Source organism: Salvelinus namaycush, chromosome 40, assembly GCF_016432855.1.
Source record: "Salvelinus namaycush isolate Seneca chromosome 40, SaNama_1.0, whole genome shotgun sequence".
Taxonomy (NCBI): Eukaryota; Metazoa; Chordata; class Actinopteri; order Salmoniformes; family Salmonidae; genus Salvelinus; species Salvelinus namaycush.
The window spans coordinates 21,070,730-21,085,661 of NC_052346.1; the positions used below are offsets into that span (position 1 = coordinate 21,070,730).

At 40.2% G+C, this 14,932-nt stretch overlaps 1 protein-coding gene across 1 annotated transcript; it reads left to right on the forward strand.

Annotated features, from left to right (window-relative positions):
* Positions 1–3,425: 3,425 nt before the first annotated feature.
* On the forward strand, positions 3,426–13,425 carry LOC120033475 (gastrula zinc finger protein XlCGF17.1-like). Its single transcript, XM_038979841.1, has 2 exons — positions 3,426–3,503; positions 12,197–13,425. Exons 1-2 carry the CDS (start codon positions 3,426–3,428, stop codon positions 13,286–13,288), a joined length of 1,170 nt encoding a protein of 389 aa, XP_038835769.1. The 3' UTR covers positions 13,289–13,425.
* The last annotated feature ends 1,507 nt before the right edge of the window (positions 13,426–14,932 follow it).

Consider the following 14,932-nt stretch of genomic DNA (forward strand, 5'->3'; position numbering starts at 1 on the left):
AGTAATTTTATCAAATAGATTAGTATAGTTCAAATAAAGATATGCGTTTACTAGCGCTCAACCTGTGTTCAGAACGCAGCAACTTTCAACGAACTCTAAATCATTGTTGACTAAACGCAACAGGCAATAGTACGGGTTCGATAAACCAAACACAAATTATCACAAAGGTTTGATCTCTTAATCAGAACCATACTGCCAGAAGTATAGAAAATAATTTACCTGAACAATGGCCGAATCCATTCGAGTAACGTAATTGTATATCCCACCTAATGACGTTGTTTTACGTCGTTACACAACAAATCAATCCTGTGTCTAGTAACGTACTCAGAAAATTAGTAGGCAATACAATACCAAAAATAACTGTCTTATTCATGCCTCTAGGCAAAACATCTAGTTACTCCGACTGAGTTTAGCAGCGAAACTATCGTATAAGTAAAGTCAACTTCTCAACTTTCTCCACTCCAAAGTGTAAACTTACCATATACTTCGCTAAATTTATATCGTATGTCAGCCAATCCATAACAATAATAACATTAGTCTGTAAATTTAACCTAAATAAGTTATTAAATGTATTCTCTCTACTCCGAATTGGTTTTAAGTTTTTCTCTATGTCACCAGCATTCAAACAGGCTCCCCGTCGACTGGGAGACCGTTGAGTGTGGCAATGCTGCCCTCTTCTGTCCATTCTCTGTACAGCTCTCCTCTATCGCCCATGTCCCTATCCTCAACTCTGCCTCAACTCTCTCTCTGTGTTTAGTTCCCTCTTTCTTAAATAAGTGCATCTTGTTCTTCTCCGTCTCGCTCTCTGTTGCCTCTTTTACCGCTTGGGACGGTAGTCGTGGCCATTTTGCCTAGTTATGTTTTATATTTTATCCACTATCTTAGCGTACTTAGCCCGTCACTGGTCTAAACCAGCGATGTATTCTTGGTGCCGACACAGACTTATCTCTTGAGTCTCACCCTCGTACACAAAGAGTTTTATTACCGTTCATTCAACGAATTAATTAAATACTTTCCCGAAATAGCACAGCACTTTTTTTGGAACAATATATTAGTAAATTCAAGCGCTCCTAAAACAATTATCAAAATAGTTTTAGGACTTATTTTTCAAGAAACTTTTATTAGTATGTATTCAACAAATTAATTAAGTACTTTCCTAAAGTATTTAAAATCTGGGCTTTTGGAACAATATGTTAGTAAATTCAAGCGCTCCTAAAACAATTATCAAAATAGTTTTAGGACTTATTTTTCAAGAAACTTTTATTAGTATGTATTCAATGAATTAATTATGTACTTTCCTAAAGTATTTAAAATCTGGGCTTTTGGAACAATATGTTAGTAAATTCAAGCGCTCCTAAAACAATTATCAAATTAATTCTAGTCCTTATGGAAATACCAACATCACAAGAGGGAAAAACCTTCAAGTCAGCACTCAGCGCGGCGGCTGCAAAACAGGCCAAAATTTGACCCGGCGGTCAACACAACACAGTTATTCAATAATCAGTCTCGTGGAATGGTCAATCTGTCACATATAATTTGGAGAGTTTCAGGTTTAATACCTTCTACTGCTAATCTCGAAATGTCAAGCTCAGACTTATTGCTGATGCTGCTAGTGGGATGCCATCCCTGCCAGGCCCAGATTTGCTAATACGACTTGATCAAATAATATCACATTTCCTCATTAGAACTTGGATTCCTCACGGTTACACCTAATTGATCGTTACTCAACCGTTGCCCGACTGTTTGAATCTTTTATCAAGTTTCGGATTCCTCACTGTACATCTGGTTGATCAACAACACAACCACTGCCAGACTGTGTGAATCCTTATAATTATAAATTCCTCACTGTACACTTAGTGGATCAACAAATCGACTAATGCCAGACTGTTTGAACTTTTTCTTTAACTTGGATTCCTCACGGTTTCCCGACTGTATGAATCTTTTATCAAGTTTCGGATTCCTCACTGTACATCTGGTTGATCAACAACACAACCACTGCCAGACTGTGTGAATCCTTATAATTCTAAGTTCCTCACTGTACACTTAGTGGATCAACAAATCGACTAATGCCAGACTGTTTGAACTTTTTCTTTAACTTGGATTCCTCACGGTTTCCCGACTGTATGAATCTTTTATCAAGTTTCGGATTCCTCACTGTACATCTAGTTGATCAAATGCATCAACTATTGCCAGACTGTGTGAATCCTTATCAAGCTTATTCCTCACTGTACATCTAGTCGATCAACATTTCGACTAGTGTCAGACTGTGTGAATAAGTCTCGACCTATTGTTACTCAGATATCTTTACACAATGCCTTCGGTTATGCACAATTTTCACATAAAATTTAACAGTAATTCATACTCACGCCCAGTACTACTGATCTTAATTTAGATATGGACTATAATACAATATGCAGATTTTGATTTAACAGGCTCTGCTTACCTTTTAATGTCGAGCTCTTTGATCAGTTTCCTGAGGCGAGTTGAATCCCCGATCACCTGAGGACAGGTCACCCGTCCTTCTGGAATCTGTCTCCAACTTGTCGTTTCTCTCATCAACTCTCTATGGACCGAATTCAAAGGTTGAAACCATCCTCTGCTACCATTTTGTTGATGATTCGTTATCTGAGAAACGAGACCAAGTTGAGACGCGGGACACGGTGGATCTTGGTATAGTAAAAGCAGTTTATTCAGAGGTAAAGATATCTGGCAAAGCGTGCACGGACCCGTTCATTTAGTTCAGAGGGAACTAGCAGAAGAGAGCCCCTAAACATGGTGTGCATTACATTTAATACATTAAAATGACGTAGGTAGATTCTGACAGTCTGTTCTTCTGACTGGTCGGTGTGGGTTGAGGGCGGTCCTGTTTGGGCCTGGTGTCGAAGTTCCTTTGGCTCTTGGCATTGTTCTTTGTCCTCGAACCCCAACCTAAAGGGGGGTGTGAGTGTGTGTATATCTGTAGGGGCCTGTCCTGTGTGTGTCTGAGCGTCATGAGATAGCTATGAGATTGCTAAAACTAGCAGTTAGTGTCTGTGGTCAGAGCGTTTCCTGTTCTTTCAGGGTCATGTAACGTTCTAAGTCAGCCACCTGTTTCTGGGTGTGCGTGTGTGGTTAGTATCTGATGAGAACACAATGTGTGTTTGTGTAGAAATGTAGGGGGGTGTTGAATAACAGACCATGCTTAAGAAAGAGGTAGTTATAACAAGTTTTAACTGTGTAATGTTATTAAACAAAAATGTCTTTTCTTACACCAACTGCATGGAATGGCGTCGATTAATGCGGATGAATCGGAGCACGTGTCATACTCATAACATGGAGGACCAAGTGTCTGCGGGTTTTCGCTCCACCCATGTACTTGATTAATTAATTAAGGTCACTAATTAGAAAGGAACTCCCCTCGTCTGATTGTCTAGGTTTTAATTGAAATGAAGAAACGAAAACCTGTGAGGCTCAGCTGTCAATGGGATGAGTTTTACACCCCTGAAACAATGGACATGGAGAGAGTTTGAGAAGCAACAGCTGTGCTCGAATGCGATCAATGTGGGGGACAGTTCTGATGATATGGAGCGGGAGGATGAGGGCCTAGTATGTGAATGGTCTGTAGTGGAAAGACATGAAGAACAGCGATAATGGTACTGGAAGCAGAGGTGTATGTAGTATAGAAACTCTAAAGAGGCCCAAGGTAGGGAGCTAGAGTAATAATGTGTCACAGTGGAAAGTTGGGATGGTGTTTGAGGAGACCACAGGGCCTCATTTACACCCTATCTGATAAACCAAGGCCATAAAAAGAGAGGTGAAGTTAAACTGGGCTGCTTCTGTGTAAATGAGAACTTTTTCTGATCTAGCCTACCTGGTTAAATAAAAGTGAAATAAAAAATGGTAGATTGTTAATATCTTGTGCTAGTCAGGTTCAGCAAGGGAAGATTCTTCAATTGGAAAATCATAATGGGATGAAGCTCAGAAGGCATGACCCTGGAGCTTATGCTAAATTGAAGGGAGTAATCTGAGGTCCCGATATCTATGTCCATGGATGATATTGTTAAAGAACATGTGAAGGAGACAGTGGTTGAAGCCTAAAGGTTGATCAGTAGGAAAGAGGGTTAAAGAAGTGAAAGCTTATCAGTGCTGTTGAGGTTTGAGAAGGTTTTATCTGGAAAGGTACAGAATAGGATTCCTTAGCTTCAATGTCAGAGAATTTGACCCAGCCTCATCAATCAACTATTAATCAAATGTATTTATAAAGCCCTTCTGACATCGGCTGATGTCACAAAGTGCTTTACAGAAATCCAGCCTAAAACCCCAAACAGCAAGGTGTAGAAGCACAGTGGCTAGGAAAACCTCTCTAGAAAGGCCAGAACCTAGGAAGAAACCTTGAGAGGAACCAGGCTATGAGGGGTGGCCAGACCTCTTCTGGCTGGAGATTAGAACAGAAAATGGCCAAGATGTTCAAATGTTCATAGATGACAAGCAGTGTCAAATAATAATAATCACAGTGGTTGTCGAGGGTGCAACAGGTCAGCACCTCAGGAGTAAATGTCAGTTGGCTTTTCTTAGCCGATCATTCAGAGTATCTCTACCGCTCCTGCTGTCTCTAGAGAGTTGAAAACAGCACGTCTGGTGAACAGGTCAGGGTTCCATAGCCGCAGCCAGAACAGTTGAAACTGGAGCAGCAAAGGAGAATCATCACAGTGTTTTTAAATGCCAAAGAATGGGACATGTAGCTGTTGAGTGAAAATATGTGCCAAGTGGCTGGTCCTGTAGTAAGAGGACCTACTGTCACACTGATGGAGCTTCCATGGCTGGTCCCGTAGTAAGAGGACCTACTGTCAGACTGATGGAGCTTCCATGGCTGGTCCCGTAGTAAGAGGACCTACTGTCACACTGATGGAGCTTCCATGGCTGGTCCCGTAGTAAGAGGACCTACTGTCCGACTGATTGAGCTTCCATGGTTGGTCCTGTAGTAAGAGGACCTACTGTCAGACTGATGGAGCTTCCATGGCTGGTCCCGTAGTAAGAGGACCTACTGTCAGACTGATGTAGCTCCCATGGTTGGTCCTGTAGTAAGAGGACTTACTGTCAGACTGATGGAGCTTCCATAGCTGGTACCGTAGTAAGAGGACCTACTGTCAGACTAATGGAGCTTCCATGGCTGGTCTCGTAGTAAGAGGACCTACTGTCAGATTGATGGAGCTTCCATAGCTGGTCCCGTAGTAAGAGGACCTACTGTCAGAACTGGTCTTTCTACTAGTCCTGACATGGTTTCGAGGGCTGTTCAGAAATCTTGCGCCCATAAATGCACTGTGACAAAGGATACTTTAATATTGAATAATATGTACTTCATAGCTTTCATTGGTAAGGTTATCAACACTTGGATTGTGTGAAGCAGAAATACCAGGTTGAAAGTTATCTTGTAAACTGCAGCAGAGTTGTTGGGGGTAACAGATGTTACTGTCGGTATGGTTTTTGATAAGCTGGATAACCTGGGGGTGGATGGTCTCAGCATGATATAGACCCCAATGTTTGCAAACACAGAAAGGGATCTATTGATAAAGTTTATTGGGGGTGTGGGAGGGTTTTTGTGGAAGGGGAGGGTGTGGTAGAAGTTAATAGGGATTTCTTGGTTTATTTTCTTAGTACAAAATGAGACAGACATGGACCTTAAACGTTTGTTTGTGGACCACCATGATACAATAGGTCTGCATCAACGGACTTCAGTGCAGGTAGTGCCTCATCAGAGAGAGAACATTTCAGTTGCTCTACAGTTTTGAAGCTGAATGTAATGATTATCAGTCCTTTACATGTGTACTAATATTCAGACACATTCAGTTGTTTCTATATTTATCTATATTTCAGGGTGTGCACAATGGGCTTAAAGTAAATAAATATTAGCGCTTGAAAAAGAACTTGAAAATCCTTGAATTTGACTTGCCACTTTGAATTTGACTTGCCATTGCCCTGATAATTCTTACTATGGTGTGAACGGGAAATAAAATTGTTTTTTGTGAGTGAAATAATACAGTGAACACAAGGTTATTCATAAAAAAATTTACATAGTACTGCCTACAACATACTGCAATCTTGTACTAAATGTTTTTTTATGGATTTATGTGAATTTAGGAAATCTACTATAGATTAAGTGCTCTTATGTTGTGCAATTTAAAATGTGTACTTTGTGTCTAATGTGAATGAATGTTTTTTCAAGGATTAGCTACCTGATCTACTGAAATGAGATAATTGAACAAGAAAAGAGAGAAAATATTTTTACAGAATAAAGTGCCAGAACTGTCAAGAAAATAACTTTTGTGTCTGTTTGTCTTTATTACTACAGGCCGACTCAGATTAAGTCTGAGGCCGGAACATCAACAGTGAGGACAAACCCAGCCTGCCACTCTCCTTCCACACTGAGTAGAAACCTACAGTCACTTGGTCCTGATTGTGACAGTGGAGCCCAGTTTGCACTGCAGGATCCAGAGATGGCATCAGTGAACCTGGAGGACTGCAGTCAAACACTGGAGCTGAATGTCAACATTAAAGATGAAGAAGAGGAGGAGAAGATTAGGACAACTGTTAGTCATGGTAAGAGCTGGTTCAATCTATAAGTTATCTTCATATATTAGACCTCCATAAGTTATGACCCAGTCTATTGCTAGGTTGAATTCTGTAAATCTGACATCAATCAATCAAGTTTATTTTATATAGCCCTTCGTACATCAGCTAATATCTCGAAGTGCTGTACAGAAACCCAGCCTAAAACCCCAAACAGCAAGCAATGCAGGTGTAGAAGCACGGTGGCTAGGAAAAACTCCCTAGAAAGGCCAAAACCTAGGAAGAAACCTAGAGAGGAACCAGGCTATGAGGAGTGGCCAGTCCTCTTCTGGCTGTGCCGGGTGGAGATTATAACAGAACATGGTCAAGATGTTCAAAATGTTCATAAATGACAAGCATGGTCAAATAATAATCAAGAATAAATGTCAGTTGGCTTTTCATAGCCGATAATTAAGAGTTGAAAACAGCAGGTCTGGGACAGGTAGGGGTTCCATAACCGCAGGCAGAACAGCTGAAACTGGGACAGCAGCAAGGCCAGGTGGACTGGGGACAGAAAGGAGTCATCATGCCCGGTAGTCCTGACGTATGGTCCTAGGGCTCAGTTCCTCCGAGAGAGAGAAAGAAAGGGAGAAGGAGAGAATTAGAGAGAGCATACTTAAATTCACACAGGACACTGGATAAGACAGGAGAAGTACTCCAGATATAACCAACTGGCCTTAGCCCCCCGACACAAACTACTGCAGCATAAATACTGGAGGCTGAGACAGGAGGGGTCAGGAGACACTGTGGCCCTGTTAGGGTTCGTTTCTTACGTCCTTCTTTGTCAATCATTGGTTCATTGGTGAAATTAGCATTATGACAATATCTTTAATTAAATCATTCAAAAACCATTATTATTAATGCAATTGCAGACAGAAGTTGACAAACAGGAACATAGCACACATGTTTCCGAGTAAGTCCTGTCTCAAACAAAAGGTCTCCAGTGGTTTTATTAAACGCTAAGTCGCGCCCTGGTGACGTCACTGCCTAAATCATCATCCTCTACTCCTGGGACCAAAACCATGCCTACAAAGCTGGATAAACAGGGCCCTTATTGTTAGCTAAACACTTAGCAGTAAATGTCCCCTTCCCCCAAAGTTGACCCATTGTGGAATGTTTACCTAGTCTTATCTCCTTCACTCCCCTGCAGAGTTCTGTCTAAGGGCCTCTTTATAATGAGGCAGAGAGAGAGAGAACTAAAATACAAATGTAGAACAATACTAAACTTCTACAATGACTTTATCTATTGTTAATCAGTAGTCTAAAACCCTATAAATGTAAGGAGGGAGGGGTCTTTTAACCCCTCCCCTGCTATTAATATAACATAAGCATAATCAATTATTCTAATACACCAAACATTTGTACAGCCCCAATCATGACCCCTAGGTAAATCCTAACAGCCCCATCCGATGATACCCCCGGACAGGGCCAAACAGGAAGGATATAACCCCACCCACTTTGCCAAAGCACAGCCCCCGCACCACTAGAGGGATATCTTCAACCACCAACTTACAATCCTGAGACAAGGCAGAGTATAGCCTACAAAGATCTCCACCACAGCACAAACATCACACATACCTGAAAACCTCAAGACTTCACAGCGAAGCAAAACATTTAAAAACTTGTAACGCCTGCCTTTTCCCACACATTGTTTCAAGAACGGTGAAAAAATGTTATGCCCTCAATCACCAAGTTAGGCATACCTTATTTCAAAATAGGCCATGGCATCATCACTGTCAATATTGAATTATAATTTGTTTGCTGCACAGAATATCAGATCTCAACAACGATTGGGGAAGTGTTGAACATAACCAGTAGACTACCACATCCTGATGATTTATATCTGATACATATATATTTAATATTTTATATATCAAGTTGTAGAAACTTCTCAAGGATGATCAATGGAAACAGGATGCATCTGAACTCAATTTTGAGTCTCTTGTTTTTCAGTTTTTTTAAATTTGTATAAATTTGCCAAAATTTCTAAACCTGTTTTAGCTTTGTCATTATGGGGTATTGTGTGTAGATTGCGGAGGATATTTTATCTAATTTTAGAATAAGCCTGTAACATAACAATGTGGAAAAAGTCAAGGGGTTTGAATACTTTCCGAGGGCACTGTCAGACCCCTTCCCATTTTTCTCATTTTGGTACGTTACAGCCTTATTCTAAAATTGATTACACGTTTTTCCTCATCAATCTACACACAATACCCCATAATGACAAAGCCAAAACAGGTTTTTAGAAATTCTTGCAAATCTATAAAAAAAATGATAAGAATTGCTTATTTACTTAAGTTTTCAGACCTTTTGCTATGAGATGATCCTTGAGATGTTTCTACAACTTGGAGTCCACCTGTGGTAAATTCAATTGATTGGACATGATTTGGACAGGAACACACCTGTCTATGTAAGGTCCCACAGTTGACAGTGCATGTCAGAGTAAAAATCAAGTCATGAGGTGGAAGGATTTGTCCGTAGAGCTCCGTGACAGGATTGTGTCGGCACAGATCTGGGGACCGGTACCAAAACATTTATGCAGCATTAAAGGTCCCCAAGAACACAGAGGCCTCCATCATTCTTCAATAGAAGAAGTTTGGAACCACCAAGACTCTTCCTAGAGCTGGCCACCCGGCCAAACTGAGCAATCGGGGGAGAAGGGCCTTGGTCAGGGAGGTAACCAAGAACCCGATGGTCACTCTGACAGAGCTCCAGAGTTCCACTATGGAACTCTTCCTCTATGTAGAGTGCCCAGTGTTTTTAAGTTCTATGAAATGAGTCTGTATAGTTACTAACCCTTGTGATAGTGAGTGGAGGATGATATAGCTCATCATTTTCACGACTTTTGCCTCTTTTTAGTTTTTGACTCCTACCCAGTTTTAGAATAGTTTTATTCCCATTCCCATACAGCCTACTGAAATGAATACATACACTACCGTTGAAATATTTAGGGTCACTTAGAAATGTCCTTGTTTTTGAAAGAAAATTACTTTTTCCCCTCCATTAAAATAACATCAAATTGATAATTAATACAGTAGACATTGTTAATGTTGTAAATGACTATTGTAGCTGGAAACGTGTGATTTTTTTATTGGAATATCTACATAGGTGTACAGAGGCCCATTATCAGCAACCATCACTCCTGTGATCCAATGGCACGTTGTGTTAGCTAATCCAAGTTGATCATTTTAAAAGGCTAATTGATCATTAGAAAACCCTTTTTCAATTATGTTAGCACAGCTGAAAACTGTTGGTCTGATTAAAGAAGCAATAAAACTGGCCTTCTTTAGACTAGTTGAGGATCTGGGTCATTTGTCGGTTCGATTACAGGCTCAAAATGGCCAGAAACAAAAACCTTTCTTCTCGTCAGAAGAAAACTCGTCAGTCTATTCTTGTTCTGAGAAATGAAGGCTATTCCATGCGAGAAATTGCCACGAAACTGAAGATCTCGTACAACGCTGTATACTACTCTCTTCACAGAACAGCGCAACCTGGCTTTAACCAGAATAGAAAGTGGAGTGGGAGGCCCCGGTGCACAACTGGGCAAGAGGACAAGTACATTAGTGTCTAGTTTGAGAAACAGACGTCTCACAAGTCCTCAACTGGCAGCTTCATTAAATAGTACATGCAATACAACAGTCTCAACGTCAACAGTGAAGAGGTGACTCCGGGATGCTGGCCTTCTAGACACTATTCTGATTAGAGACTGTTTGCGCTGTTCTGTGATGAGAGTAGTACACAGCGTTGTACGAGATATTCAGCTGTTTCCAGCTACAATTGTCATTTACAACATTAACAATGTCTACATTGTATTTCTGATCAATTTGACAAAAAATGTGCTTTTCTTTCAAGAACAAGGACATTTGTAAGTGACCCCAATCTTTTGAATTCATTCATTTATTTCACCACTAATGGTAGTGTATTTATTTATTTATTTTAAATGTACTTTTATTTAACTTCCTTAGCGTACTGGTTATTGTCCGGAATTTCGGATGACTGACGTGCCCAAAGTAAACTGCCTGTAAACTGCCCAGAAGCTAGGAGATGCATATACTTGATAGCATTGGATAGAAAACACTCTGAAGTTTCTAAACCTGTTAAAATAATGTATGTGAGTATAACAGAACTGATATGGCAGGTGAAAACCTGAGGAAAATCCATCCGGAATGTTTATTTTGAGGTCACAGGTTTTTTCAGTGCTTGCCTATGGGATATACAAATAGATAGGACCCAGATTGCAGTTCCTATGGCTTCCACTAGATATCACCAGTCTTTAGAATGGGTTTCAGGTATTTGTAGTTTTTCCAAGGTGTCCCCCATTAGAAAAGTAGTCATGTTGCGTGCATCAACGACAGTGCGCTCTTCGTTATTTATCTTCGCTATTAAACACACTATTCTCCGTCTAAATATTATTGTTTATTTAGATATTAGAATACACGAGGATTAATTGGAAACATCGTTTGACTTTCACTTTTTGGATTGGTTTGTGTGCATGTTGAATGAGTGAATTACTGAATCAAACGCGCCATCTAAACTAACATTTTTGGGATATAATGAAAGACTTTATCGAACAAAGTACCATTCATTGTGTAGCTGGGACCCTTGGGATTGCAATCAGATGAAGATCTTCAGAGGTAAGTGATTTATTTAATTGCTGTCTGTGATTTTGTGACGCCTGTGCTGGTTGAAAAAGTATTTTGATGTGGGGCGCTGTCCTCAGATAATTGCATGGTATGCTTTCTTAGTAAAGCCTTTTTCAAATCTGACAACGCAGTTGGATTAACAAGAAGCTTTTAAATTATGTAAGACACTTGTATTTTCATGAATGTTTAATATTACGATTTTTGTATTTTGCGCTCTGCAATTTCACCGGATGTTGTCGTAGGTGTCCCGCTAGCGTTTGGACATGCGCCCAAACAGGTTAACTAGGCAAGTCAGTTAGGAACAAATTCTTATTTTCAATGACGGCCTAGAAACAGTGGGTTAACTGCCTTAGTCAGGGGAGAACAACAGATTTTTACCTTGTCAGCCCTGGGATTCAATCTTGCAACTCTTCGGTTGCTCTAACCACTAGGCTACCTGTCAACCGGTATGGCCAGAAGAGGACTGGTCACCGCTCTGAGCCTGGCTTCTTCCTAGGTTCCTGCTGTCTAGGGAGTTTTTTTTGTGGCCACTGCTTCTACATCTGCATTGCTTGCTCTTTGGGGATTTTAGGCTGGGTTTCTGTTCAGCACTTTGTGACAACTACTGATGTAGAAAGGGCTTCATAAACTACATTTGATTGACATGTATATCACACCAACTGACTGGTTCTTCTGATTTTCACACAGGATACCATGTTGAGACATTCTCTACATCCAGAGAGCAACAGCAGGAAGATCAGAGAGCTAAGAGGTCTCATCACTGCCCACATTGTGAAGAGATTTTCCCATTTCTATCAAAGCTAAAAATACACCTAAAAATACACACAGGAGAGAAGCCTTACTCCTGCTCTGACTGTGGAAAATGCTTCAAAACATCAATGGTGCTAAAACTTCATCAGAGAACACACACAGGAGAGAAGCGTTATTCCTGCTCTGACTGTGTAAAACGTTTTAAAACATCAAATGAGCTAAAATCTCATCAGAGAACACACACAGGAGAGAAGCCTTACGTCTGCTCTGACTGTGGAACTAGTTTCTCTCAACTTTCCCACTTAAAATCACATGAACGTATACATACAGGTGAAAAGCCTTACGTCTGCTCTGACTGTGGGGCGAGTTTCTCTCGTCTAGGCACCTTAAAAACACACCAACGTATACACACAGGAGAGAAGCCTTACTCCTGCTCTGACTGTGGAAAATGCTTCACAACGTCAACTGATCTAAAAGTGCATCAGAGAACACATACAGGAGAGAAGCCTTACTCCTGCTCTGACTGTGGAAAATGTTTTAAAACATCAAAAGAGCTAAAAGTTCATCAGAGAACACACACAGGAGAGAAGCCTTTCGTCTGCTCTGACTGTGGGAAATGCTTCACAACATCAACTGATCTAAAATTTCATGAGAGAACACTCACAGGAGAGAAGCCTTACTCCTGCTCTGACTGTGGAAAATGTTTTAAAACATCAAATAAGCTTAAAGTTCATCAGAGAACACACACAGGAGAGAAGCCTTACGTCTGCTCTGACTGTGGAACTAGTTTCTCTCAACTTTCCAACTTAAAATCACATGAACGTATACATACAGGAGATAAGCCATACTCCTGCTCTGACTGTGGAAAATGCTTCAAAACATCAACTGTGCTAACAGTTCATCAGAGAACAGACACAGGAGAGAAGCCTTATTCCTGCTCTGACTGTGGAAAATGTTTTAAAACATCAAATAAGCTTAAAGTTCATCAGAGAACACACACAGGAGAGAAGCCTTACGTCTGCTCTGACTGTGGAACTAGTTTCTCTCAACTTTCCAACTTAAAATCACATGAACGTATACATACAGGGGAGAAGCCATACTCCTGCTCTGACTGTGGAAAATGCTTCAAAACATCAACTAAGCTAGAAGTTCATCGGAGAACACACACAGGAGAGAAGCCTTTTTACTGCTCTGACTGTGTAAAATGCTTCACAACATCAACTAAGCTAGAAGTTCATCAGAGAACACACACAGGAGAGAAGCCTTATTCCTGCTCTGTGGAAGGGTGGGCGTGTAACTCAAACTTCTAGCCAAAGGCTGCTGTGTTTAGAATCTCATCAAGGAGGACTTTAGCATTTTAGCAACTTTGCAACTACTTACTACTTTTTAGCTATTACTTAGCATGTTAGCTTAGCATGTTAGCTTAGCATGTAACTACTTAGTATGTTAGCTAACCTTTCCCCTAAAACCATTTAACCCCTCACCCAGCTAACGTTAGCAACAACAAATTGGAATTCGTAACATATCATACATATTACAAGTCCGTAACATATTGTATGAATAGCAATGCGTAAAATAACATAAAAATTGTAATTCGTAACATACGATACGTCCTACAAGTCGTATTATACTTAACAACAATCTAAACGCAACAATTTCAAAGATTTACAGTTCGTATAAGGATATCAGTCATTTTAAATAAGTGAGTCCCTAATCTATGGATTTCACATGACTGGGCAGGGGCTCAGCCATGGGTGGGACTTGGGAGGGCATAGACTCACTTGGGAGCCAGGCCCATCCAATCAGCATGAGTTTTTCCCCAACAAATGTCTTGATTACAGACAGAAATACTACTCAGCACCCTCCCTGACAATCCTGCATGTGAAGAGGTCCTGGGCTGCCGTGGTTACATGTGATCTGCAGTTGTGAGGCCGGTTGGATGTACTGCCAAATTCTCTAGAGGTGACTTATGGTAGAGATATAAATATTGAATTCTTTCCTGCAGTCATCATGACAATTGCACATTCCCTGAACTTGAGACATCTGTGACATTGTGTTGTGTGGCCTTTTATTGTCCCCCAGCACAAGGTGCACCTGTGTAATGATAATGCTGTTTTATCAGCATCTTGATATGCCACACCTATCAGGTGGATGGATTATCTTGACAAAGGCTGAAATGCTCACTAACAGGGATATAAACAAAGTTGTGCACAACATTTGAGAGACATTATCTTTTTGTGCATATGGAACATTTCTGGATTTTATTTCAGCTCATGAAACCAACACTTTACATGTTTAGTTTATATTTTCGTTAAGTTTATATTGGTAGTCCAACGTAATGTAACCTAACATACTAAATGGAGTGGCACGGATGTTCTTATAATACGTTTTGCTCTGAGACCAGGTTGTCCCTCTGCAGTGTTCTGTGGGAAGGAGCTAGTATACACTTCTTTTAAAAAAACAAGAACTTTTGAACCTTCATTTAACTAGGTAAGTCTGTTAAGAACAAATTCTTATTTACAATGATGTCCTAGGAACAGTGGGCCCCCTTCCGCCCCTAACATGTATCAGATAGAGATGGTGTGATGATCACTTTTCACCACTAGTTTGGGGCGATTGTTTTACAACTTTATTTAATGATACACAGTTTATGAAATGAATACATGTGTTTATTAATTATCTTTAAAACTAGATGAGTTATTTTAGTTACTGATCATGAATGTGTTTGGATAACTGCATTGAAGCAAACTTTATTGATCTGCCAATGAAAAATAAAGTTACATGAACCTCTTCTTCTCTTTAGTATTCAGTTCTTCATATTAGATCTGACAGTATGAATGGTTCTTGTGGTTGTATTCAGTTCTTCATATTAGATCTGACAGTATGAATGGTTCTTATGGTTGTAGTCAGTTCTTCATATTAGATCTGACAGTATGAATGGTTCTTATGGTTGT

Coding starts and splice junctions, on each gene's coding strand:
- LOC120033475 (XM_038979841.1), top strand. CDS start 3,426: ATGAAGAAACGAAAACCTGTGAGGCTCAGCTGTCAATGGGATGAGTTT. Junction 3,504..12,196: donor AAACAATGGACATGGAGAGA/GTTTGAGAAGCA, acceptor ACATCAAATGAG/CTAAAATCTCATCAGAGAAC.